General features: G+C 46.2%; 1 protein-coding gene across 1 annotated transcript in view; it reads right to left on the bottom strand.

The window, feature by feature from the left end:
• Positions 1-27,259, bottom strand: part of NT5C1A (5'-nucleotidase, cytosolic IA) — a 109,049-nt gene that overhangs the window by 47,560 nt on the left and 34,230 nt on the right. The window contains exon 3 of the mRNA XM_073572952.1: positions 17,498-17,665. Coding sequence (XP_073429053.1) covers positions 17,498-17,665 — 168 coding nt within the window. The remainder of the gene's footprint in view (positions 1-17,497; positions 17,666-27,259) is intronic.

Here is a 27,259-nt window from a genome sequence, read left to right as displayed (position 1 = left end):
TGATCTTTTTGCCCCCAAATTTTTATTTTAACAAGGGTAACAGGAGAAATCATACCCCCTCAGTGCGATTTGTCCTGATTACGCTGATACCCCATATGTGGGGGGCAACCACTATTTGGGCACAAGGGAGAGCTCGGAAGGGAAGGAGTGCCATTTTGGAATGCAGACTTTGACGGAATGGTCTGCGGGCATCATGGGCCTAAACAGTGGAAACCCCCCACAAATGACCCCATTTTGGAAATTAGATCCCTCAAGGAGCTTATCTAGATGTGTGGTGAGCACTTTGAACCTCCAAGCGCTTCACAGAAGTTTATAAACGCAGAGCCATGAAAATAAAAAGTCTTTTTTATTTCCACAAAAGTGAATTTTTAGACCCCAATTTTTAGACTCCCAAAGCTGGTAAATAGTGGAAACCCCTCAATTCTTGTTCCAACCCTAACCCCAACACACCCCTAAGCCTAATCCCAACCCTAACCCTAATCATAATTCTAACCCTAATCCTAGTTCGCCCTAACCCTAATTCTAACCCTAGCCCTAACCCTAGGCTAACCCTAACCCTAGCACTAACCTTAGCCCTAACCCTAACCCTAATGGAAAACTGAAAAAATATATATTTTCTTTATTTCATTATGTTGGCCTAACTAAGGGGGTGATAAATGGGGAGGTTATGTACTATTTTTTTTATTTTGATCACTATGATAGTTTATCATAGTGATCAAAATGAATGAATGGAATCTGCCAGCCGAAGCCGGCAGATTCCCGGCGGGCGCACTGCGCATGCGCCCGCCATTTTCTTCCGGATCCAAGATGGCGGCGCCCACCGGAGGACGCCGGCGGGACGCGGGACCACCGGGAGGGGACCCTGGACCATGGAGAGGTACCGAGGGGGATCGGGGACCCTAGTTCTCTCTCCTCTGATGTGCGATCACATCAGAGGAAAGAGAAATTTAATGCAAAATCGCTGCTTTTTTTTTTTGCGGTCGCCGTTATAGGGTTAATAACGGCGCTCGCAAAAGTGGGGTCGGTAAAAACCGACCGATTCATGTTCCCTGGGCTCTCGGCTACCCCCGGCTGCCGAGACCCCGGAGAAATTCCAACACCTGGGGGCGCTATTCACTTTCTCCACAGCGCCGTGAATTAGCGGCGCTGTGGTTTTAATACACTTAGTTACCACCGTTAAAAGGCGTATCAGTGGTCGCTAAGGGGTTCAAATTTGCAACCGTTCTTAAGATAACACTTTTCTCTAGGTTAAAGCTCATTGTCTAGGATACTGATGGATCGCCCGCCAGGGCAGTGGGGTACTCGGTACCAGGCCGGTATCTCGGAGGGAAGCGTCACAGTAGCGGTGACCCGGTCCGTGGCCCTGGGCATCCATGCAAAACGGGTTAAACGTGGCTGAATAAAGTTTATGGGGGTTAAGCCGACGCTGCAGACAGATCCTCTGGGACAGATGGTATAAGGAAGCAAGATGTAATAGCTCCCCACAGGTAGAGCTGTAGTCCCAGGGCAGTGGCAATAGGTGTTGAGGAAGAGGATGCAGTGTTAGGCACAGAGATGTAGCAGTGCTGAAGAGGTTGCAGGAAGAAGGCAATGACAGAACAGGGTGCAGTTTCCTTTACCTTTACTTTGCTTTGTAAGTGCAGTCCAGGATCCCGATTACAGATGGACCAGGAGTTGGCCAGCCTGGAAGCAACTCAGGAATCTCTCTATGCAGATGGGTTGTGTAGTCTCCTTTCTAGCGCTTATCTGAGGTACTTGCAGTACTGAGTTACACTGAAGTTCCCCTTGCTTGCTCTCTTTTAGAACCCCCTCGTATGGAAGACAGCTGTAGCCTCCTTCTTCTGGCTCACACGTTGCTGTTATGCCTCCGAGTCTTAAGTGGGAACAGAGCATTTACAGCCTCCTGCTCCTCTGGTTTCTGCTGCAGGAACATTAGCATCCATACAACCTCGGAGACTGGACTCCGGACCATGCGCTACGCTAGAAGTGAGCCTGAACTCCGCTCAATCCTCCAGCTCTTCTTCTCCCGTCCACACAATTTTCCCTCCTCACACAAACTCCCTCAACTTCCCCTTCCCGGCCCTCAGAGAGCAGCTCCTCCAACAGTTTTTGGTTCAGAGCTCCCTCTGCTGGCCTAGAGTGGGAACTGTGCTGTGTGTTGTGCTTAACTGATAGAGAGACCCTTTATTGCTTCCAAGCATGACATCACACTCCCTAGGAGGAAGGTAATGCCACTGTGGCGACCATACTCCTGGGGGCATCACATTCCCCCTAGTGCAATTCAGTACTCCCGGACTGAAGAAAACATGCAAACATATTAACAAATTAACAATTGTAACTGTTACAAGATTTCAAAAATGAAAAATTACCAAAACCAAAGCTCAAAAATAGTCCCTGTGACGATTAGTCCATGCGTCAATGTCCATGGCCAATTCTTGAGCAAGTTGGTAACTATATACAAGGATTGTTTTGACCACACATAGTCCTGTGGCCGAATTGTCCATCAAAAACAAACTGATATTTCCAAAAGGTTCTTACAGAGTCTCTGTAGGCACATAAGCTTGCAAAGGTTGCATATTTACAGTATACCATTCACATAACTTAGTTATATACGAAACCTCAGGGGTGGTATACCTTGGTTACTACGGACAGACCTACATGGTGTTGTTGGGTACCTTACTGGATGCCTTGTGTTCACTACTGGTGTAGTGTGTGTTGTACTGGCTACATTACTGTTGGTTCTGCGTAGCATAGGAATACTACTTCTACTCACTGTGGGCATGACAGATTCACCACTGGCAGGGTGAGAATTCTCATGCTCCACAGCTGGTGTGGCATCCACTGCCTGTACTTGCTGGTTTTCAGGGTGGTCTTGAGTCACTTCTTCTTGCACTACCAGTTGGGGAAAGGTCAAAACTGGCAACACTATGGCTTGATTCGCTCTACTCCAATTTGCAGGGAATTCTCCGAGTACAGTGCAGACCTTTTCTTCTTCTTCCTCTATGGGCTGAAGGTTGTTTTGCTCTTCCATTCTGTCCTTTAGTTGGTCAGGGCACAGTTTCAGATGATCCCTCAATACTGCTGATCAGGTTTCTCCTCCATTCTTACTGATAAGGCACACTTTGGTGTTGTCAAAGTTTAATGGTAGGACGGTGTAGGGTTCAGCTTCCCATTGGTCATCCAATTTATGCATCCTCCTTTTCCTCTTTAGGACTTGTTCTGCTGGTGACAAGGGAACTGCAGGTGCATGTTGATTGTAGTTCTTTTCCTGTTTTTGTCTTGCCTGAGCTAGACTCTTTTCTACACACTCTTGTACTCTTCGGTATTGCTGCTGCCGCTCTGAATCCCAGTCAGCATCTGGTAATGTTACCTCAGGTGTCAGGACTCCCATATCCAAATCAATAGGCAGCTTGCCAGGCCTCGCTCTCATTAGGTAACCTGGAGTGCAGTTGGTGGAATTCACAGGAATGTGATTGTAGAGGTCGACCAGATCTGGCAACTTCTCTGGCCACAGATTCCTCTCTTCCAAAGGCAAGGTCTTCAGTAGATCGATCACCACTTGATTCATCTTTTCACACATGCCATTGGTCTGTGGATGGTACGGTGTTGTCCTGATCTTCTTGCAACCGTACAAATTGCAGAATTCCTGGAACACTTCTGCCTCAAAGGCTAAACTTTGATCTGTAAGCACTCGCTCGGGATATTTGTGTGGTCGACAAAAGTGCTGTTGGAATGCTCTGGCTGCTGTCCTGGCTATTTGATCCTTGTCAGGCACGACTACCAGGAATCTCGAGTAGTGGTCAACGATGGTAAGAGCAAAAACGTAGCCTGAACGGCTTGGGACCAGCTTCACATAGTCCAGGGCGACCAACTCAAGTGGCTGTTTAGTTATTATTGGCTGCAAAGGAGCTCGCTGGCTGTTACGGTCCTTCCTGCGTAGGTTGCATTGTCCACACTCCCAGCACCAATTTTCAATGGCATTCCTCATACCAGCCCAATAGAATCTCTCCCGGAGCAAGGCCTCCAACTTCTTCCATTCGAAGTGTCCAGCTCCATTGTGGTATGCTTCCAAGACTATCAATGCCTCCCTCTTTGGGACTACCACCTGCCAGACCAACTCATGAGTGTGGGCATTGATACTCCTCTGACACAGCTTTCCTCATAGATGAACAGCCTGCCTCTTTCCTTCCACAACTGCTGGGTTTCTTCAGGAGCATCTGGACCTGGGTGTGAGTCAGCTTGTGACAGTAGCTCCTTTACCAGGCGGACTGCGGGGTCATTATCCAGCGTTTCTGCCCAGTCATGATGAGGCAATGGATTTAGGGTGGCCTCTTTCACGATAGATCGTCCGTTTCTCACTCCTTGGACACGTTGGGCCGCAATTGGCTGGTGGAAGGCAGGTAACTCTATTTCTTCGAGTGCCTCAGGGTCTTCTCCTGCATCAGGCAGATTGGGCATTCTGGACAGCGCATCAGCATTGGCATTCTTGTGCCCCGCTCGGTACTTGATGGTAAATTCATAGTTAGACAGCCGGGCCATCCATCGCTGCTCCAGTGCGCCTAGTTTTGCAGTTTCCAAGTAAGTCAGCGGGTTGTTGTCCGTGAAGATGGTAAACTTGGCTGAAGCTAGGTAATGCTTGAATCATTCAGTCACAACCCAGACTATGGCGAGGAACTCCAGTTCGAAGGAACTGTAGTTGTCAGGGTTCCTTTCAGTGGGACGAAGCTTCCTGCTGGAGTAGGAGATCACTTTCTTTGCCATTCTGTAACAGTGACAGTACTGCTCCCAGTCCCACGTTGCTGGCATCAGTATACAAAACAAATGATTGGTCATAATCTGGGTAGGCCAGAACTTCATCTCCTGTGAGAGCCATTTTCAGTCGAGTGAAGGACTTCTCCAGTTCCTCATTCCATTCAAATGTAGGACTCTTCTTCCTGGCTTTCTTGGTCTGGCCCACCAGAAGATTTTGCATAGGCGTAGCTATCTCAGTGAAGCCTTTGATGAACCTTCGGTAGTAGCCTACCAACCTGAGGAATTGATGTACCTCATGGAGGTTGCTGGGCTTCTGCCAGTCTCAGATGACAGTGACTTTGTCAGGATCCGGTGCCACACCTTCTGCACTCACTACATGACCGAGGTACTGTACTTTGGGCTTCAGGAGGTGTCATTTGGATGGCTTCACTTTCAGGCCAAAGTTGGACAAAGCTTCAAACACCTCAGCCAGGTACTTCAGATGGTCTTCATAAGTCTTGGAGAAAACAATGACATCATCAAGGTACAACAGAACTGTCTCGAAGTTCTTGTGTCCAAGACAGAACTCCATTAGCTGTTGGAATGTCCCTGGGGCGGTGCAGAGCCCGAATGGCATGTAGCTGAACTCGCAGAGACCCATTGGGGTGGTAAACGCTGTTTTCTCCTTGTCTGCCTCTGCCACGGGAAGCTGCCAATACCCACTAGTGAGATCTAAGGTGGAAAAATAGTTAACAGTTTTAAGTGCAGCTAATGACTCCTCAATTCTGGGTAATGGGTAGGCATCCTTATGTGTAATGCTGCTAATTTTTCTGTAATCAACACACATTCTCATGGTACCATCTTTCTTTTTCACAAAGATTATTGGAGCTGCCCAGGGGCTACAACTGTCTCTGATCATCCCAGCCTCCTTCATTTCCCGCAACATACTTTTGGCACATTGGTATTGTGTTAGGGGTGTAGGCCGTTACCTTTCTTTAATGGGTGGATGATCTCCAGTGGGGATATGGTGTTGAACCCTTTGCCTTCCCAAAGTCTAGAGGGTGTTTACTGAATACCCGCTCATACTCCTGAGTCACTCGGTAAACCCCACTCTTTTGGTATGAAGGGGTGGAGTCATTTCCCACCTGCAGCTGCTGACACCACTCCTCCAGCTGCTTTACAGAGCCATTGTCCTCCACTTGGTCGGATAAGACCAAGGGCTCTGCTGCCTGTATTGCGTTGTTACCGACAGTAAACAGCTTAGCAACTGTGGCATACCGAGGTATTGTGGCCTCCTCTTCCCCACAATTCAAGAGGCGTACAGGTACTCTCCCTTTGCGGACATCAACTACCCCTCTGGCTGTCAGGACAGTGGGCCGGCTATCAGAGTACACTGCATCTACCAATGCTTGGTAATCTTTTCCTCTGAGGCCTATGGCTGCCCGACACCAAATTAACATTTCACATCTGGGGGGTATCGCAATGGGGAAAGAATCAGTCACTCTGACGCTGCCAATTTTTCCGCCAGACAGTTCTACCTGCTGTCTTTGCATCAGGGCCTTGATCTCCTTCTGCAGGACTCATTGTTCACTGGAGCCAGCGTTCATGGGGATGCTGTCAATCACCACTGGGAGGACCGGTCGTCCTCCAAAATACTTGGCTCGCCAGTTCTTTGGGCCTTGTGGTCCTACTCCTGGGGGTTGGCCCTCTGCCCCATGGGTTGCTCGTTTAAATAACAGAATCTTGCGATGTGGCCTGCCTTGTGACAGTGACGACAGATGGGACGTCCGTCCTGGTCATAGCGATCGTTGTTTCTCCCTCGGAGTGGCGGGATCCTCTTCTTCCGTAGCCACGGGACATCCTCTGGACTGGAGGCCAGCTGGATCTTCTCCTTTGAGGACACCTGCATGGACTGCACAGTTTTGGCAAGTCCAGCCATATTTTTGGTCAGCTCTTGGACCTGAAGGCGCAGTTCTGTAGATGGATCATTATCCAGAGTCTGTGTGTCAGCCTCCACAGGGCTTGGAGAGAAAGATGCTGCTCCTTGATGGTATGTGATTGCTGGGTGCCTAGGGGGTGCTGGACGGCTGACATTTGGTTCATGCAGCACCCGGATAGCACTGTCTTTAAAATCTGCAAAGTCTAGATCAGGGTTCTGTAGGGCTATGATGGTACTGGATAGGAGTCCCTCAATAAATTGCTCCTTTAACAGTCTGTCTCCATCTTTCACACTGTCTGGGTCAATCTGCTTTATGGCTCGCAGCGCCTCCTGCAGGTTAAGAGCATAGTCCCGTATACTGTCCTGCGCTCTCTGCTTACACCCAAAGAATCTCATTTTTATTTCAGCTGCAGTGGGGGTGTCAAAGGTGCTTCTTAGCTTATCCAGAATCTTTTTAACAGTCTCTTTATCAGTGTCCTGCCAGGCTTTTACTTCCCTTTGCGCTGCACCAGTTAGCTGCCCAATAAGGATGTTCACTTTCTGGCTTTCAGACAGAGGATACACCTCAAACAAACCGCACAGTCTTTCTTTAAATTCACTCAGGGTATGTGACTCCCCTGAGTACTGCGGTAACCAGGCTGCTCCTGGTATATAGGGCATGGACAGCGGCATTATGGGGACTGCTGTGATGGGCGCATGTTCCTGCTGCGCTCTGGAAGCGGCGCTTGTTATGATGAGTCACCGAAGGAGGGAAAAACAAAATACCAGCTAAGTCCAGAAAAACCAGAGAGGCTGGCAGCTATCGAATTGCAGACCCCTGAACCTATCCACAACAACTAGCAGTAGCCGTGGGGGGGTTCCTACGGTGCCCTAGACCCCTCGATCACAGCCAGAGAACTACATAGCCTAAAGACAGAAAGGGGAAAAACTAAACTGCCCCAGAGCAGACCCCAAAGCAATAGGCAGCCCCCAACATATAATGACGGTGAAGCAAGATGAAAACACTAACACAGATAGAAAGATAGGTTGAGCAAATGATGGGGCCCAAGCTAACTACATAGGACAGGATAGGAAAGCTGCTGTCTGCCATCCGCAAAAACCCTATCAAAATGAGCCAACCGACTGATAGGAAAAACAGGCCCTGAAGTCGCTAGGCTTCAAAAGACTATATCAGCACTCAGGTATATTCTGAAGACAGAGCAAAAGATCAACAGATCAGAGACAAAAATGGAATTCAGCTCACCCCCGGCCGGGGATGGCAGAACTCCCAAAAAACAAGGCAAAACAAAAACAAAATTGAAGAGTACAAAGCAGAGCAGAAAAACTTAGCTTTGAGATGCAGGAATCAGACTGGTCTCCAAGAATCCAGCAGGAAAATCACCAGCCAGGAAGAAGGGCATCGGCAGCCTTATATCCAGTCCTCAATTCCAGCCACCCAGTCATCATCTAGCTGCCCAGGTGTTTGGTAATCAGTCTCACTACCTTCCTTCACTAGAGGAGGGAGTTCATCAGACCTCAATGGTGAAGGGAAAAATGAACTCACAACAGTACCTCCCCCTTGAGGAGGGGTCACCGAACCCTCATCCATGCCACCAGGGCGATCCGGGTGAGCCCGATGAAAGGCACGCACCAATCTTTCGGCATGAATATCAGAGGCAGAGACCCAGGAATTATCCTCCTGACCATAACCCTTCCACTTAACCAAATACTGGAGTCTCCGTCTAGCCAGTATTCCATGTTACCTTCAACCAATATAGAGTCAGGAGATGCCACCCCAGGAACTACTGGTTCAACAAACCTCTTCAACAAGGACTTATGAAACACATTATGAATTTTAAATGTGACAGGAAGAGCCAACCGAAAAGAGACCGGATTAATAATCTCCAAAATCTTGTAAGGTCCAATAAATCTAGGCTTAAACTTAGGAGAAGCCACCTTCATAGCGATATTTTTTGATGACAACCAAACCATATCACCCACCTTAAACTGGGGACCAACGGTCCTACGCCGGTTGGAAAACCACTGGGCCTTTTCCTGGGAGAGAGACAACTTATCCACTACTTGGTCCCAGATCTAGTGCATTCTCTCCACCACAGTGTCAACACCTGGGCAGGCAGAAGGCTCCACCTGCCCTGAAGAAAATCGAGGGTGAAAACCAAAGTTACAAAAAAAAGGTGACTTCAAAGTGGCAGAACTAGCTCTATTATTTAAAGCAAATTCGGCCAAGGGCAAAAATGAAACCCAATCATCCTGATCGGCAGAAATAAAACATCTCAAATACGACTCCAAAGTCTGGTTTGTTCTCTCCGTCTGCCCATTGGTCTGAGGGTGAAACGCAGAGGAGAAGGACAACTGAATTCCCAGCTTGGAACAGAATGTCCTCCAAAATCTAGACACAAACTGAACTCCTCTGTCAGATACAATGTTCTCAGGAATCCCGTGCAAGCGAACCACCTGTTGCAAAAACAAGGGCACCAACTCAGAGGAAGATGGCAACTTAGGGAGTGGTACAAGATGGCGATCTTAGAGAATCTATCACAAATCACCCAAATAACAGTCATTCTCTGAGAGACAGGCATATCAGAGATGAAATCCATTGAAATATGGGTCCATGGCCTCCTGGGCACCGGCAAAGGCATCAACAAGCCACTAGAGCGAGAACAAGGTTTAGACCAGGAGCAAGTCCCACAGGACTGCACAAAATTCCTGACATCACGTGACAAGGCGGGCCACCAAAAAGATCGACTCACCAGATCTCTAGTACCAAAAATACCTGGATGACCAGCCAATGCAGAGCAATGAACTTCAGACATCACTCTCTTCCTCCACTGGTCAGGAACATACAACTTTCCACTGGGACAACGCTCAGGTTTGTCCTCCTGAAACTCTTCCAGAGCACGTCTCAAATCGGGCAAGATGGCAGAAAGAACTACCCCCTCGCCTAAGATGGTAGCAGGCTTAGTCACAACAGGAGAATCAGCAAGGAAACTCCTAGAGAGGGCGTCTGCCTTGACATTCTTAGTGCCCGGAAGAAAAGAGACCACAAAATCAAAACGTGTGAAAAACAAGGCCCACCTAGCCTGTCTAGGATTCAAGCGCTTGGCCGACTCCAGGTAAATCAAATTCTTGTGGTCAGTAAGGACCACGACTTGGTGTTTGGCTCCCTCCAACCAATGTCTCCACTCCTCAAATGCCCATTTCATGGCCAACAGTTCCCGATTCCCCACATCATAGTTACGTTCGGATGGGGAGAACTTTCGGGACAAGAAAGCACAAGGATTCATTTTAGATGTCACAAGATCTTTTTGGGACAACACCGCTCCTGCACCAATCTCAGAAGCGTCCACCTCCACCTGAAACGGGAGTGAGACATCAGGTTGCCGCAAAACCGGAGCAGAAGTGAATCTTCGCTTCAGCTCCTGAAAGGAAGAAACAGCCTCCGGAGACCAATTCAGCACATCAGCACCCTTCCTAGTCAAATCCGTCAATGGCTTGGCAATACCAGAAAAATTAGCTATAAATTTCCGATAAAAATTAGCAAAACCCAAAAACTTCTGGAGGGCCTTCAAAGAAGTGGGCTGAACCCAATCATAAATGGCCTGTACCTTGGCCGGGTCCATTTCAATAGTTGACAGAGACAAAATAAATCCCAAAAATGAAATCCTCTGTACCCCAAAAAGGCATTTCGATCCCTTGACATACAGGGAATTCTCCCTCAAAATCCGGAACACAGTCCGAACATGTTCCACATGAGAGTCCCAATTCTTGGAGAAGATCAAAATATCATCCAGATAGATAATCAAAAATTTATCCACAAAGTCTCGGAATATATCGTTCATGAAGCACTGGAAGACAGAAGGAGCATTAGTGAGCCCAAAAGGCATCACCAGGTACTCAAAATGTCCCACCGGAGTATTAAACGCCGTCTTCCATTCATCCCCATGCTTAATGCGAATAAGATTATACGCCCCCCTGAGGTCAAGCTTGGTAAACCAGCAAGCACCTTTAACTCTGGAGAATAGATCAGAAATCAAGGGTTACGGATACTGATATTTAACAGTAATTTTGTTGAGGGCACGATAGTCAATACAAGGCCTTAATGAACCATCCTTTTTAGCCACGAAAAAAACCCCAGCACTTAAGGGTGAAGAGGATGGTCTAATATGACCCTTCTCCAATGCCTACTTAATATAGGATCGCATAGCCTCGTGCTCGGGTACAGATAAATTGAAAAGCCGACCCTTGGGGAATTTACACCCCGGGTTCAGCTCAATAGCGCAGTCATAACTCCTATGAGGTGGCAAAGACGCAGACTCATTCTCACTAAATACATCATAAAAGTCAGCCAAATAGTCAGGAACATCATGTGACTGGGGAGAGGTGGAGAAAACAGGAGCATCACTAAGGGCACACCAACAACCCCAACTCACCACAGACAAAGATTTCCAATCCAGAACTGGATTATGGCTTTGCAACCAGGGAAACCCCAGAACAATGGTATCATGCAAATTATGCAACACCAAAAATCTGCAATTTTCTTGATGGTCTGGGGCGACCCGCATTACCACCTGGGTCCAAAACTGAGGTTTATTCTTCGCCAAAGGAGTAGCATCAATACCCCTCAAAGGGATAGGCGTCCGCAGAGGTGTCATAGGAAATCCACAACGTTTAGCAAAATCCAAGTCCATCAGGTTCAGAGCTGCTCCTGAATCCTCAAAAGCCTTGGCGGAAAATGTGGACAGGGAGCAGATCAGAGTAATTGCAAGAAGAAACTTAGGTTGAACACCACCCACAGAAAACGTGTGTGCACAACGTTTCTCTCGTTTAGGGCAGACAGAAATAATATGCGAGGCATCTCCACAAAAAAAACACAGCTTATTAAGCCTTCTGAACTCCTGACGTTGCGCCCTAGACAAAACTCTATCACATTGCATAGGTTCAGACATTTGTTCAACAGGTGACAACATCTCTTGTGTAGTTTTGTGTTCACGTAAACGCCGATCCACCTGAATGGCTAATGACATAGAATCGTCAAGACCAGAGGGAACAGAAAATCCCACCATAGTATCTTTTACAGTTTCTGACAAACCCTTCCGAAAGAGGGCTGCCAAGGCACCATCATTCCAGGTAGTAAGGACCGCCCACTTTCGGAATTTTTGACAGTACAACTCTGCCGAATCCCGACCCTGGCTTAATGCCAACAGGGTCTTTTCAGCCTGATCAATAGCATTAGGTTCATCATACAACAACCCCAAGGCTTGAAAAAATGCGTTCACATTATTCAGAATAGGATCATCAGGTTTCAAAGAAAACGCCCAATCCTGGGGATCGCCGCGCAGCAAAGAGATGACAATTTTAACCTGCTGCGCGGAGTTCCCCGACGAGTTAGGCTTCAAGGCTAAAAATAATTTACAATTATTCTTGAAATTCAAGAATTTAGACCGATCCCCAAAAAACACATCAGGAGTAGGAATCTTTGGTTCAGCAGCATGTGAATGAGCAAGATAGGCGGAAATTCCCCGCACTTCAGCAGCGAGCTGCTCCACACGATCAGACAATTGCTTCATCTCCGTTGAGAGAAAAATTCCCCCTACGGCCTCAGAGATATAGAGGAAAAAATATGCACACAAAAAAAAAAAATTCTGACACTTTTTTTTTTTTTTTTTTTACAATTCTCTCCTGCTATTGAGTACACTAGGATCTGCGGTATGGCTGGTGATTCTGTTATGATGAGTCACCGAAGGAGGGAAAAACAAAATACCACCTAAGTCCAGAAAAACCAGAGAGGTTGGCAGATATCGAATTGCAGACCCCTGAACCTATCCACAACAACTAGCAGTAGCCGTGGGGGGTTCCTACGGTGCTCTAGACCCCTCGATCACAGCCAGAGAACTACATAGCCTAAAGACAGAAAGGGGAAAAACTAAACTGCCCCAGAGCAGACCCCAAAGCAATAGGCAGCCCCCAACATATAATGACGGTGAAGCAAGATGAAAACACTAACACAGATAGAAAGATAGGTTGAGCAAATGATGGCGCCTAAGCTAACTACATAGGACAGGATAGGAAAGCTGCTGTCTGCCATCCGCAAAAACCCTATCAAAATGAGCCAACCGACTGATAGGAAAAACAGGCCCTGAAGTCGCTAGGCTTCAAAAGACTATATCAGCACTCAGGTATATTCTGAAGACAGAGCAAAAGATCAACAGATCAGAGACAAAAATGGTATTCAGCTCACCCCCGGCCGGGGATGGCAGAACTCCCAAAAAACAAGGCAAAACAAAAACAAAACTGAAGAGTACAAAGCAGAGCAGAAAAACTTAGCTTTGAGATGCAGGAATCAGACTGGTCTCCAAGAATCCAGCAGGACAATCACCAGCCAGGAACAAGGGCGTCGGCAGCCTTATATCCAGTCCTCAATTCCAGCCACCCAGTCATCATCTAGCTGCCCAGGTGTTTGGTAATCAGTCTCACTACCTTCCTTCACTAGAGGAGGGAGTTCATCAGACCTCAATGGTGAAGGGAAAAATGAACTCACAACAGGCGCTGGCCGCTGGATTCTGCAGTGCCATTGGAGCCGCAGCTGCCTTTGGCCCCTGCATCTTGCAGCGCTATGGGGGGTGCGGTGGCGTTCACAGTGGCATCTTCTCTTGCCTCAGACATTCTCCTCCCCCATAGTTAACGTTGGCCAGGCCTTGTGTTGCGCTGGCGTACCGGTCGCCGCTCCGCAGACTGGATGATCGGGGGACGCCGGGACTGCAGGCCCCTGCTTCTCACTTCCCACGCGCTCATCTTTTCCCGTGCAGTTGTTCACTTTTTCGCGCTCTCCGGCTGGCTCCGCCCACGATTGCCCGCCCCTTTGGCTTCTCTAATGCGCCAAGTGGCGTGGTAATGGCGGAAATGGCACAATAGGCCTATGACACACAACACAGTCTCTGGCACACAGGACCCGGAGACACCGGGCTTCTTAAATCCTGTTTGTGATGCCAATATGGATCGCCCGTCAGGGCAGTGGGGTACTTGGTACCAGGCCGGTATTTCAGAGGGAAGTGTCACAGCAGTGGTGACCCGGTCCGTGGCCCTGGGCGTCCATGTAAAAGGGGTTAAACGTGGCTGAATAAAGTTTATAGATGGATGATACATGACGCCACCTCTGGTGCTCGGCAATGAAGGGGTTAAGCCGACGCTGCCGGCAGATCCTCTGGGACAGATGGTATAAGGCAGCAAGATGTAATAGCTCCCCACAGGTAGAGCTGTAGTCCCAGGGCAGTGGGAATAGGTGTTGAGGAAGAGGGTGCAGTGTTAGGCACAGAGATGTAGCAGTGCTGAAGGGGTTGCAGGAAGAAGGCAATGACAGAACAGGGTGCAGTTTCCTTTACCTTTACTTTACTTTGTAAGTGCAGTCCAGGATCCAGATTACAGATGGAACAGGAGTTGGCCAGCCTGGAAGCAACTCAGGAATCTCTCTATGCAGATGAGTTGTGTAGTCTCCTTCCTAGCGCTTATCTGAGGTACTTGCAGTACTGAGTTACACTGAAGTTCCCCTTGCTTGCTCTCTTTTAGAACCCCCTCGTATGGCAGACAGCTGTAGCCTCCTTCTTCTGGCTCACACGTAGCTGTTGTGCCTCCGAGTCTTATGTGGGAACAGAGCATTTACAGCCTCCTGCTCCTCCGGTTTCTGCTGCAGGAACATCAGCATCCATACAACCTCGGAGACTGGACTCCGGACCATGCGCTACACTAGAAGTGAGCCTGAACTCCGCTCAATCCTCCAGCTCTTCTTCTCCCGTCCACACACTTTTCCCTCCTCACACGAACTCCCTCAACTTCCCCTTCCCGGCCCTCAGAGAGCAGCTCCTCCCTCAGTTTTTGGTTCAGCGCTCCCTCTGCTGGCCTGGAGTGGGAACTGTGCTGTGTGTTGTGCTTGGGGGCGCCACACCGACCACCACTGCTGTCTAGCTTGTAAGTATTGCACTGAAGCTGACTAGGATTTGGAGGTGACAACGCACTCCAGTGATTGTAGATAGCTTCAAAACAGTGCTCTCAGGCTGAAGAGAAAAGAGCTGGTATTCACTGCGCATGTTCTGCTGTCTAGTGGTGGTCGGTCTCTCAGGCAGCGAGCATTAACAAAAAGAAAAGTGTTACTATGTCAAGAATGGCTGAAAATTTCAATAAGCAGTAATTTGTATTTACAAGTACTATCTAACAATACCCATCTACTATATAATCGTCTTATTCTGTCTGTCTGTAACCGAAATCCCCCGTCGCTGATCGGTCAAGGCAGCCAGGCCACGACCAATCAGCGACAGGAGCAGTCAGGCGCAGCGCTCAATGTGCGGATGGTACCCAGGGTCCGGAGGAGAGGAGACTCTCCTCCAGGCCCTGGGTAACATAAATCTGTAAAAAATAGAATTAAAATAAAAAACAGTGATATATTCACCTTCCAACAGTCTCTGGACTCTTTCTCTCGTCTCACCACGCGCCCGGCACCTTCCGGTCCCAGTAATGCTTTGTGTGAAACACCGCTGATGACGTTGTGCTCTCACGTCATCAGCGGTGTTTTGCGCAAAGCATTACTGGGACCGGAAGATGCCGGACGCGTGGAGCGGAGATCGGGGGCCGTCGGAAGGTGAGTATATAACTATTTTTTATTTTAACAGAGACTCTAGAATACCCGATGCAATAGAATCGGGCCACCATCTAGTTTATTACATAGTTGCATAGGTTTAAAAAGACCTACAGTGCTTTTTGGTGAACGAATGGGCCATTTTTATTTTTTTCCCCCCAAACCCCAGGGATGTGTGTGGAAGTGATGCTTTTACAAGTGTAATGTGTGGGGCTTGTGTATTAGGGTACAATTTATTATAAAAAAAAAAACAGAGAAAAAAAAAGTAGAGATAAAATGTAGAAAAGAAAAAAATGAAAAGAAAAATCAGATGTAAAAAATAAAAAAAGTTTGTATTAAAGAAAAAAGACGCTCACTACACTAGTGCCCTCCCTATAAATTTACCAGACGCAACTAATTATATTTCCTGCAAAAGAAAAACGAACGCCACCAACAATGTGACATACGCTCCCCTAATGCACTAGAAAATACCTGGCGATAGCAGTTTTTTTTTTATGCAGAAAAAAAATGCTACCTCCCTACCTATAAAACTACTCTATAACTTTTTTCCCCTAAAACAAGATTGGACGTCACCAAACACTGATGCTGGCTATACCTAACACACTACCTATAAAACTGCACCAGAGAAAAGCAGATAGCACTCACCAGTCTTTTGAAGAAAGTCCACTCTTTATTAGCAATAAATAAGCATGTTGGCTGGGGGAGTGAGGACGGGAGTGGGCAGAAACTTGACAACGGCCGTTTTGCGCCGACTAGCGCTTCCACGGGTCAATAAAACTACTCTGTGCGATTTTTTTTTCTATAAAAGTTGATCAGTCATCACTAACGCTGTGACGCTGGCTACCAAACCTCTAAAACTACGCTGTACAAACTACTATTATATTTTTTTTAGAAAAAAAAATAATCGGACGTCGCTTAGACTGTGATGTCTGCTACGCTAACTAGCTAAAAAATTCTGATCAGAGTGCTGCGGACACAGGAAGAGCACAATTGCTCTGCGCAGGATGCCGCTCACAGGAAAAAAGCTCTAAAAAGTGTGCTAAAATTCAATTGGAGGGGGTACTGGAAAAGGGATGGGGGGGACGTCACTAAACACTGACGCCGGTTACGCTACGTCTAAAACTACAGTGATCTACTGTTATTTTTTATTAAAAAAAACACGGACGTCGCTTAGACTGCAATGTCCTCTACGCTAACTAGCTAGAAAAAAAAATTGCATGGCGCAGTCTCTGATCAGCAGCGAAACTGATCAGAGCGCTCCGAACACAGGAAGAGCACGAATGCTCTGTGTGGGATGCCGCACACTAAAAAAAAAAAAGCGCAAAAAAGTGCGCTAAAAATTCAATTCATTGCTACTGCTGTGCTATGATCACAGGAGTCACACAGCAGGCAGATCACAGCAGAGAGCATAAGCTGGAAGCTGAAGCTGGAGGCTGGAGATGAAAGCAGGAGATCGCTGGGGGAGATCACACTGCCACCAATGGATTCTCTTTTCAGGTGACACAGGGGGTGTCACAAATCTGAGAGAAAGATGGCGTGCAGGGCAGTGATCGGTATTTTAGATAAACCCCTTTGGCGCTGATTGGCTGAACAATAGCTTCTAGCCAGTCAGCGCCATAGGGGGTTTATCTGGTGAGGTGATGTGGTGATCACCCCACCCACTGTGACTGCTGTGATTGGTGCTGCGTCACACAGCACTGATGACAGCATGTCACATGTTTTTTTTTAACTTTATTGTCAAATTGCTGTGATTATTTGGTCAGAATTGACCAGCCAATCACAGCGATCACCGTTGTAGGGGTCGGTGAAGCTCCCCGGGGCGATGTGCAGGGATGGTCTGCTGTAAAGGACAGCAGCCATCGGGACCCGATCACCGTACGATCCAGTACGGTGATCGGAAAATGGCGGCGCCGTACTAGTACTGCTCTGGATGGAAATGCAGTTCCCGCAGAGCAGTACTAGTACGGCGAAGGTCGTGAAGGGGTTAATAGGTCAGAGTAGAGTAGGGTCTGGCCAAAAGTGTTTACCTTGTCGTGGTGGCGGCTTAAAAATTTTTTTGACTGTGGACAGTTTGAGGGGTGGAGGCGAGGCTGGGGTAGAGACTGGGTGGAGTCTCAAGAGGGCCCAGAAAATTTTGCCAGTATGGGGCCCCGTAAATCCTAGTGGCATCCCTGGTTGTGGAGAACTTCTTTGTGGCTTACCTTAACAAAGGGAAATGCTGCTCCTGGTTTAAATGGCTCATTCTCATGCTCCAGTTGGTATTTAACATACTCTTCTAATCCCTGTTCCTCAAAAACTTTCTCTTCTTCTTCCATACGAAAAAGTGCACGTGAAGAAACAGCAATGGTGATTGCATTGTGTGGTTTTGGCTGAAAGTAGAAAAAGCAAATGAAATCCATTAATAGGTTAGATCATTCATAACAGGAACTTGCTTTACACATGGAATTTTGGTATATTAATTAACTGCCTTCTCTAAACGCGATAAGACTTAGAAACATCAATTTAGCATTCTACTAAAATAAATCTCCACTTCTATGAAAATCTCTTATGCTGCTAATTGTAATATTAGCAAATATATGCACTAGTTTTCATGCTTCTTATGTCCTGAGGCTTAAATTATATGTGAACTATATTGATCCCTACACAGTGCTCAGCATAAATAAGCACGCCCCCTTTGAAAAGTAAAATTTTAATCAACATCTCACTGAACACAAGAACAATTCATAGAACATTTTTTAACCCATGACAATACAGTGGGTATGGAAAGTACTCAGACCCCTTTAAATTTTTCACTCTTTGTTTCATTGCAGCCATTTGGTAAATTCAAAAAAGTTTTTTTTCTCATTAATCTACACTCTGCACCCCATCTTGACTGAAAAAAACCCAGAAATGTAGAAATTTTTGCAAATTTATTAAAAAAAACTCTGAAATATCACATGGTCAGAAGTATTCAGACCCTTTGCTCAGTATTGAGTAGAAGCACCCTTTTGAGTTTGTACAACCATAAGACTTCTTGGGAATAATGCAACAAGGTTTTCACACCTGGATTTGGGGATCCTTTGCCTCTGCAGATCCTCTCCAGTTCCATCAGGTTGGATGGTGAACGTTGGTGGACAGCCATTTTCAGGTCTCTCCAGAGATGCTCAATTGGGTTTAGGTCAGGGCTCTAGCTGGACCAGTCAAGAATGGTCACAGAGTTGTTCTGAAGCCACTCCTTTGTTATTTTAGTTGTGTGCTTAGGGTCACTGTCTTGTTGGAAGGTGAACCTTCGGCCAAGTCTGAGGTCCAGAGCACTGTGGAAGAGGTTTTCATCCAGAATATATCTGTACTTGGCCGCATTCATGTTTCCTTCAATTGCAACCAGTCGTCCTGTCCCTGCAGCTGAAAAACTCCCCCATAGCATGATTCTACCACCACCATGTTTCACTGTTGGGATTGTATTGGGCAGGTGATGAGCAGTGTCTGGTTTTCTCCACACACACCGCTTAGAATTATCACCAAAAAGGTCTATCTTCGTCTCATCAGACCAGAGAATCTTATTTCTCTTAGTCTGGGAGTCAGGGCCGGCTTCAGGTTTTTGAGGGCCCCGGGCGAAAGAATCTCAGTGGGCCCCCCCTTTAACACATACCACGACTTAATGACTTGAAATAATCCCTTTAAAGGGAATAAGTCACAAAGTACTTGCTAGCCCATCTGAAGGCAGCACGATGAAGGGGCAGAGACTCTGATTCCAGCAATGTGTCACTTACTAGTCTGCTTGTTGCAGTTTTGAAAAAAATCCTGTTTTCTCTGCTGTAGATCTACCAGCTTTCAGAATACTGAATTCTGTATAATCCCGCAGCTGATTTACAGCTTTTTGCCTATGCAGTGTACACAGAAAACAGGGTTATGCAGAGCTCATGAATGTGGAGGACTACCTGGCAGCAGGTTTACTAGTCCTCTAGAGAATCTCCTGCTGAAAAAAATTATTTTACTAAAACTTCTGCAAGCAGCCCAATAAGTGACACGTTGATGAAATCAGGGTCTCTGCCACTACATTATGTGTCCCTCAGATTAGGTGGCAAAATCCTGCTGATAGACTTCTTTTAATAAGAACAATAAAAGAAAAAAAAAACACTTATTGAGACTTTCCCTTTATATACCTTTTAATTGCTGTTGGACAAATCAGGTATCAAATACTTATCTTAAATCTAGCTGTCAGTAAAGATGCAACAAGTGAGATCATAATGGCTGATGATTTATCTATAACCGTCAGTCTTTAATCCATATTCTGCAAATTTGGAAAGTGACTTTCATCGCTGATGGGTAAATACTTCTGTGTGCAGCACTATGACTCCAGACCATGCTGATCACAATCTCACACACTCAGTAGTACCCCATCACTGACACTGTATAGACAGCACTCATCCATGTTAGTTCACAGATGATAAACACTGGCTAATACACAGAGCTGAGTCCCCCTACTCCAGCCAGAGAGCGCGACGCTCAGCCCCCCCAACTCCAGGGAGCTGACGCCGGCCCTGACCACTTGCACAAATACGATGGGCGCAGATCTCAGCCGACAGGCGCTACGGGCACTGGGGTCACATAAAAGCTCCATGCTTCCTATTCCCCACCAGTGCCTGGTAGGAGAAGGTCAGCGGTCTCCTGTGGAGGTCTCAGGCTGGCTGAATGGAGGGGACTCTGGCCACACAGGGCACCGCCATCAGTGGAGCGTCCACACTTCCCGTGCTCCGCACACACGTGTTACACTAAATACACACACAGGGTTGTACCATCACACCGATGACGCCCCGTGCTCTGCCCGCGATCCCTGCACATATTGATCACCAATCACGATCCCTGCACAGACTCGGTGCTGCTGGGGGTGAGGTGCAGTCAGACATGGCAGCTGATGATGCACACGACTCCCCCGCCTCCTCTCACCTGAGCAGCACACTGCTCCCGAATCCCGGGACTCCCAAGGCCTCGCTCTGTCTGTCCCTGGCGTCCCTCGCCGGTCCTCCTGTTCTACCCGAGGCTCCGAGAGGCCGACATCCCGTGCACCTCCTAACACTGTGTCCTACTTTGCACTGAGCGCTCATTGGTAAGTCCATCAGTCACTCTGGAAAAAAGGTTCCACCCCCAGACACCTCTCTGACCAGCAGAAGCAATGCCTGATACAAAGACGCTCGCCCATTGGCTGCCAGAGATGTCAATAACAAAGAGACTAGTACTAGATCCCCCCTCCCATGGCCCTGCCTAGTTTCTAAATCGCGCCAATCATTGTGATAGGGCGGGACAATAAAACAGGGAAGAGAAATCATTGGATGGGATAGGTGTCTGGGCCCCCCCAACTCGGCAGGGCCCCGGCACTTGCCCGAGTACGACGGGTGCTGAAACTGGCCCTGCTGGGAATCCTTCATGTGTTTTTTAGCAAACTCTATGCAGGCTTTCATATGTCTGCACTGAGGAGAGGCTTCTGTCGGGCCACTCTGCCATAAAGGCCTGACTGGTGGAGGGCTGCAGTAATAGTTGACTTTGTGGAACTTTTTCCCATCTCCCTACTGCATCTGTGGAACTCAGCCACAGTGATCTTGGGGTCTTCTTTACCTCTCTCACCAAGGCTCTTCCCCGCAATTGCTCAGTTTGGCTGGACGGCGAGCTCTATGAAGACTTCTGGTGGTCCTAAACTTCTTCCATTTAAGGATTATGGAGGCCACTGTGCTCTTAGGAACCTTGAGTACTGCAGAAATTCTTTGTAACGTTGGCCAGATGTGTGGTGATTCTCATTTGGTCTGACATGCGCTGTGAGCTGTGAGATCTTATATAGACAGGTGTATGCCTTTACAAATCAAGTCCTATCAGTTTAATTTGTTTACAGCAGATCGGTATTAAAACTTAACATTTAATTCACAATATTAAAAACATAAAGTGCCAAGAAGTGCATAAAAAGTGCTCGTGCTAATGTGCATATAAAACAGCAACCTGTGCCATACCGCTATTTCACAATTTAATTTGCCTGAAGGACCAGAGTTAAACTGATAACCTGGCATGCATGTCCTAGGCATCCATAACAATATCCCTGTTGTTTTTTTTTAGTGATTTACTTATATCATCAAATAAAACAATTTAATACACATTACACATGCGATCATGCTGCAGTGCAGACGCCTGCCTGCCTGCTGCAGGTGATTTTTTTTTACAATATATACAATATTCCTTATGTAAAATAGGGAGCAGTGACCTATCAGAAGCCATACTGATGAATACCTAATCAGAGCACCACATACGACCAAAAACCAGGTTTAGAATTTCTGGTTTTTGCTCCCCTTCTTCCCAGAGCCATAACTTTTTTATTTTTTGGTCAATAAGGCCATGTGAGGGCTTGTTTTCTGTGAGACAAGTTGTAATTTTGAACGACATCATTGGTTTAAACATATTGTGTAGTGGAAAACGGGGAAAAAAAATCCAAGTGTGGTGAAACTCCAAAAAAGTGCAATTCTACAGTTTTTTTTAAATGTTGTTTACCATGTTCACTAAATGCTAAAATTGACCTGCCATTATGATTATCCAGGTCGTTATGAGTTCATAGACACTAAACATGTCTAGTTTCTATTTAAGTGGTGAAAAAAAATCCAAAATTTGTTAACATTTAAGAAAAAAAAGGGGCCATTTTCCAATACATGTAGCGTCTCCCTTGATCTGGGGCTTGGTGAGGGCTTATTTTTTGTGCGCCGAGCTGACGTTTTTATTGATACCATTTTGGTGTAGATACTGTCTTTTGATCGGCCATTATTGCAATGTAGTAGCAACCCAAAAAAATGTAATTCTGGCGTTTTTAATTTTTTTCTTGTAACGTCGTTTAACGATCGGGTTAATTATTAGAATCATAGAATCGTAGAGTTGGAAGGGACCTCCTGGGCCATCTGGTCCAACCCCCTGCTCAAAGCAGGATCCGCTAAATCATCCCAGTCAGATGTTTGTCCAGCCTCTGTTTGAAGACTTCCATTGAAGGAGAACTCACCACTTCTCGTGCCAGCCTGTTCCACTCATTGATCACTCTGTCAAAAAGTTTTTTCTAATATCTAATCTGTGTCTCCTCTCATTCAGTTTCATCCCATTGCTTCTAGTCTTTCCTTGTGCAAATGAGAATAAAGATGATCCTTCTACAATGTGACAGCCCTTTAGATATTTGTAGACAGCTATTAAGTCTCCTCTCAGTCTTCTCCTTTGCAAACTAAACATTCCCAAATCCTGCAACCTTTCCTCATAAGACAGGGTTTGCAGACCGGTCACCATTCTGGTCGCTCTTTTCTGAACTTGCTCCAGTTTATTGATGTCTTTTTTAAAATGTGGTACCCAAAACTGGACACAATATTCCAGATGAGGTCTGACCAAAGAGGAGTAGAGGGAAATAATGACTTCACGTGATCTAGACTGTATGCTTCTGTTTATACATCCTAGAATTACATTTGCCTTTTTTGCTGCTGCATCACACTGTTGACTCATATTCAGTCTGTGATCTATTAGTATACCCAAGTCTTTTTCACATGTGCTGTTGCTTAGCCCTATTCCTCCCATTCTGTATATGCTTTTTTCATTTTTATTGCCCAGATGTAGTACTTTGCATTTTTCCCTGTTAAAAACCATTCTGTTAGTTGCTGCCCACTGCTCCAGTTTATTTATCTCTTTTTGAATCCTCTCTCTCTCTTCTCTAGTATTAGCTATCCCTCCTAGCTTTGTGTCATCAGCAAATGTAATCAGTTTACCCTCAATTCCTTCATCTAAATCGTTGATAAAGATGTTGAACAATACAGGGCCCAGGACAGAGCCCTGTGGTACCCCACTTGAGACATTCTTCCAACTGGATGTGCAGCCATTTACGACCACTCTTTGGGTCCAATCACTAAGCCAGTTATGAATCCACCTAACAGTTGCCTTGTCCATTCCATACATAGTCATTTTTTCAATAAGGATTGTATGAGATACTTTGTCAAATGCTTTGCTGAAGTCAAGATATACTATATCTACAGCATTTCCTTGATCCACCCAATCAGTGATTCCGTCATAGAAGGAAATTAAGTTAGTCTGACATGACTTATTAGTTACAAACCCATGCTGACTCTGTTTAATCACTTCATTCTTATCCAGGTACTGACATACATGTTTAATAATTTGTTCAAAGATCTTTCCTGGTATAGAAGTCAGACTCACCGTCCTATAGTTGCCTGGGTCCACCTTCTTCCCCTTTTTGAAGATAGGAACAACATTTGCTCTTCTCCAGTCTTCTGGGACTTCTCCTGTTCTCCAAGAATTTTCAAAGATTATGGAGAGGGGTTCAAAAATTTCTTCTGCTAACTCCTTCAGTACTCTGGGGTGTAATTCATCTGGACCTGGAGACTTGAATTCATTTAGGTTAGCTAAGTGTTTCCTCACTATCTTTCTGTTTATAGATATCCTGGATTCTTCTATTCCCTTAATAGGACAGTGAAGAACAGTTGATGTTACATTTCCTTTCTGAGAGAAAACAGATGCAAAATAGGAATTTCAAAGTTCGGCCTTCTCAACATCCTGTCTTACCATTTCATCATTTTCATCCTGTAAAAATCCTATAGCATCTTTGACTTTTCTTTTGACATATCCCCAAAATCCTTTATTATTGCTTTTGACATCTCTTGCAAGCCTCAATTCATTGTCAGCTTTAGTAATCTGATTTGTGCCCTGCAGGTTCTGCAGACAGCATTATATTCTTCTTTAGATATGCCTCCCTCTTTCCATTTTATAAACATTTTTTTCTTCCTTTTTAGCATGTGCTTAAGTTCTGTGTTCATCCATCCTGGTTTCCTTAAATGCTTCCTGTTATGAATGAGTCACCGTAGGAGGCAAAAGCAGAAATACAAGCTAAGTCCAGAAAACCAGAGAAGTTGGCAACTATCAGATTGCAGACCCCTGAAGCTATCAACACAACTAGCAGTGGCCATGGGGGGTTCCTACGATGCCCTAGACCCCTCAATCACAGCCGGAGAATTACATAGGCCTAAAGAAAGAAAGGGAAAATCTAAACTGCCCCAGAGCAGACCCCAAAGCAATAGGCAGCCCCCCAACATATAATGACGGTGAAGCAAGATGAAAATACTAACACAGACAGAAAGATAGACTGAGCAAAGACGGGGCCCAAAACTACCTAGATAGGAAAGGACAGGAAGGCTGCTGTCTGCAATCTGCCAAAACCCTATCAAAGACATAAGCCAACAAGCTGATATGAAAAAGGCCCTGAGGCAGCTAGGCTTCAAAAACTAAATCAGCACTCAGGTATTTTCAGAAGACAGAGCTAAAGGAATTCAGCACACCCCAGCAGGGAATGGCAGAAATCCAGAAAAACAAAGTCAAAGCACCAAAGCAAAAGGCCGAGCAACAAACTTAGCTTTAGAGGAGCAGGAATTCAGACTGGTCTCCAAGGCTCCCACAGAGAAATCACCCGCAGGGCAGAAGGGCGTCGGCAGCCTTATATCCAGTCAGTAACTCCACTCAGCCAGTCATCATCATCAGCCTCAGGTGTTTGATAATCAGGCTCACTATGTCAGGAATCGAACCTGGAACCTCTTGTCTGCTGGCCAGCAGCTCAGCCATCTGAGCTATGCGGCTGCTTGGAAAATCCCATGCGAAACCAGATACCAGTGATTCTTGTTCTTGATCAGCTCCACCCTGTGCTCTCCTAATTGGCCCATTGATTGCTAATTGCCCACCCTATATAACCTCAGCCAGTACACTTCCTCATTGCGTGATTATTGTGCTTCCAGCCTGTAGTCAAGCTCCTTCTCCTGCTGCTGCAGCTGCTCCATCTGCTAAGAATCGCTGATCCCGTGTACCGACTTCTGGCTTTTCCTCTGACTTCGTTATCCGCCTGCTCCATCTGCTAAGTATCGCTGATCCCGTGTACCGACTTCTGGCTTTTCCTCTGACTTCGTTATCCGCCTGCTCCATCTGCTAAGTATCGCTGATCCCGTGTACCGACTTCTGGCTTTTCCTCTGACTTCGTTATCTGCCTGCTCCATTGCTAAAGTATTGCTTATCCAGTGTACTGACTTTCGGCTTCACCTGACTACGCTTCCTGCCTTGCTCCCTCTAGTGGTTGCAATAACACTGGCTCCAACCTGAACCAGATCGTGACAGAATAATCATGCGCCAAAATGGAGTCCGTTGTAGCCACCCTGACAAAACAAGTTTCTGAACTTCAAAGTTTTTGTACCACTTACCAAGAAAAATATTCTAAACTACAAACAGTAGTATCAGGCCAACAAAAGGAAATAATTGAACTACAAAGGCAACTTCTTGACATGCGCAATTCAAGCCCAGAATCAAACGCACGAATGCCGCTGCCTGCAAAATTCAGTGGGGATCGTCAGCAGTACCGAGGATTCCTCAACCAATGCTGGATATACTTCCAAATGCAACCTGCTCCATTTACCAGCGATAGGAAGAAAGTATTTTTTCTGATTAATCTCCTGACTGATGAAGCTCTTGCATGGGCCTCACCATATGTGGAAAAGAACTATGACATCCTTAATAACTTAGATTCCTTCATCACAGCTATGAATCAAGTTTTTGATGATCCAAACCGTTGTGCCACAGCAGAAACCAAGTTGCATAATTTACGCCAAGGACGACGCTCGGTCGCTGAATATACATCAGAGTTCCGTCGCTGGGTGGCCGACACCACATGGAACTCAGCGGCCCAGAGAAGTCAGTTTCGACGAGGATTATCAGAGTCAGTAAAGGATGAGCTTGCCAGGGGCGAAACCCCTGATCAGTTGGAAGACTTTATTCACCTATGTGTTCGAATAGACCAGAGGCTCACCGAGCGGAGAAAGGAGAGACTTCGAGTACTGGAAAATAACCCTGCCTTTTCTTTCTCTTCGTCTAACCATGAACAAAAGACGCAAAGTGTGTCTGAACCGATGCAAATCGATGTTATTCGAAAACCGCTCTCAGCACAAGAAAAGCAGAGGCGACGGGCTGAAAATTTATGTCTCTATTGTGGGGGCTCAGGTCATTTCGCCATCAATTGTCCTAATGAAAGGACTATAGCCTTCATAAGCGACATGACTGCAAGCGATACAGACCTCTCCCAACAGCCATATCCTAGTATGCAGAAGATTTCATCAGTAACGCAGGAGAAAAACAAGATGTGTGCATCATCATCTCATTTTGTCATTCCCATTCAGGTCATAATGGGCAACCAAACAGTACGATGTTCGGCCTTGTTAGATTCTGGAGCAGGAGGGAATTTTATGGACTTAAAATTCACATTGGATAATAATATTTCAAGCAGAACTAAATCCATACCAATGGAAACGGTGGACGGATCACCCTTATCTTCTGAACCTGTTACTCATGAGACGATTGAACTTGAGATTTGTATGGAACCTGATCATCACGAAACTGTCAGTTTCCATCTGATTTCCTCTCCAAAATTTCCCGCTATCCTAGGAGTTCCCTGGTTCTCAACTCATAACCCCTCTATCAACTGGGCTTCAAGGACCATTACCTTCCCTTCAGAATACTGTAAGAACAATTGCCATAGTGATCCACCTGTTCCTAAACAAATCCAAGTATCTGAGATTTCTCATACGAAGCAAGATAAACTACCACCACAATACCAACAATTTTCTGATGTCTGCAGCAAGAAAAAAGCTGATCAATTGCCTCCTCATCGTCCGTATGACTGCCCCATCGAGCTGCTTCCTGGAACAACTATTCCATTCGGGCGAATTTACAATCTCTCTGAACCAGAACTGAAGGTACTGAGAGAGTATCTGGACGAAAACTTAGAGAAAGGCTTCATCCGACCTTCTACATCTCCAGCTGGGGCACCCTTATTCTTTGTTGAAAAGAAAGACTCAACTCTGCGGCCATGTATCGATTACAGGGAAATTAATAAAATTACCGTAAAAAATTGCTACCCACTTCCGTTAATTCCA

The sequence above is a fragment of the Dendrobates tinctorius genome, unplaced genomic scaffold (assembly GCF_039654945.1).
Source record: "Dendrobates tinctorius isolate UK_male_01 unplaced genomic scaffold, ASM3965494v1 ptg000007l, whole genome shotgun sequence".
Taxonomy (NCBI): domain Eukaryota; kingdom Metazoa; phylum Chordata; class Amphibia; order Anura; family Dendrobatidae; genus Dendrobates; species Dendrobates tinctorius.
This window is presented reverse-complemented; position numbering and strand designations above follow the sequence as displayed.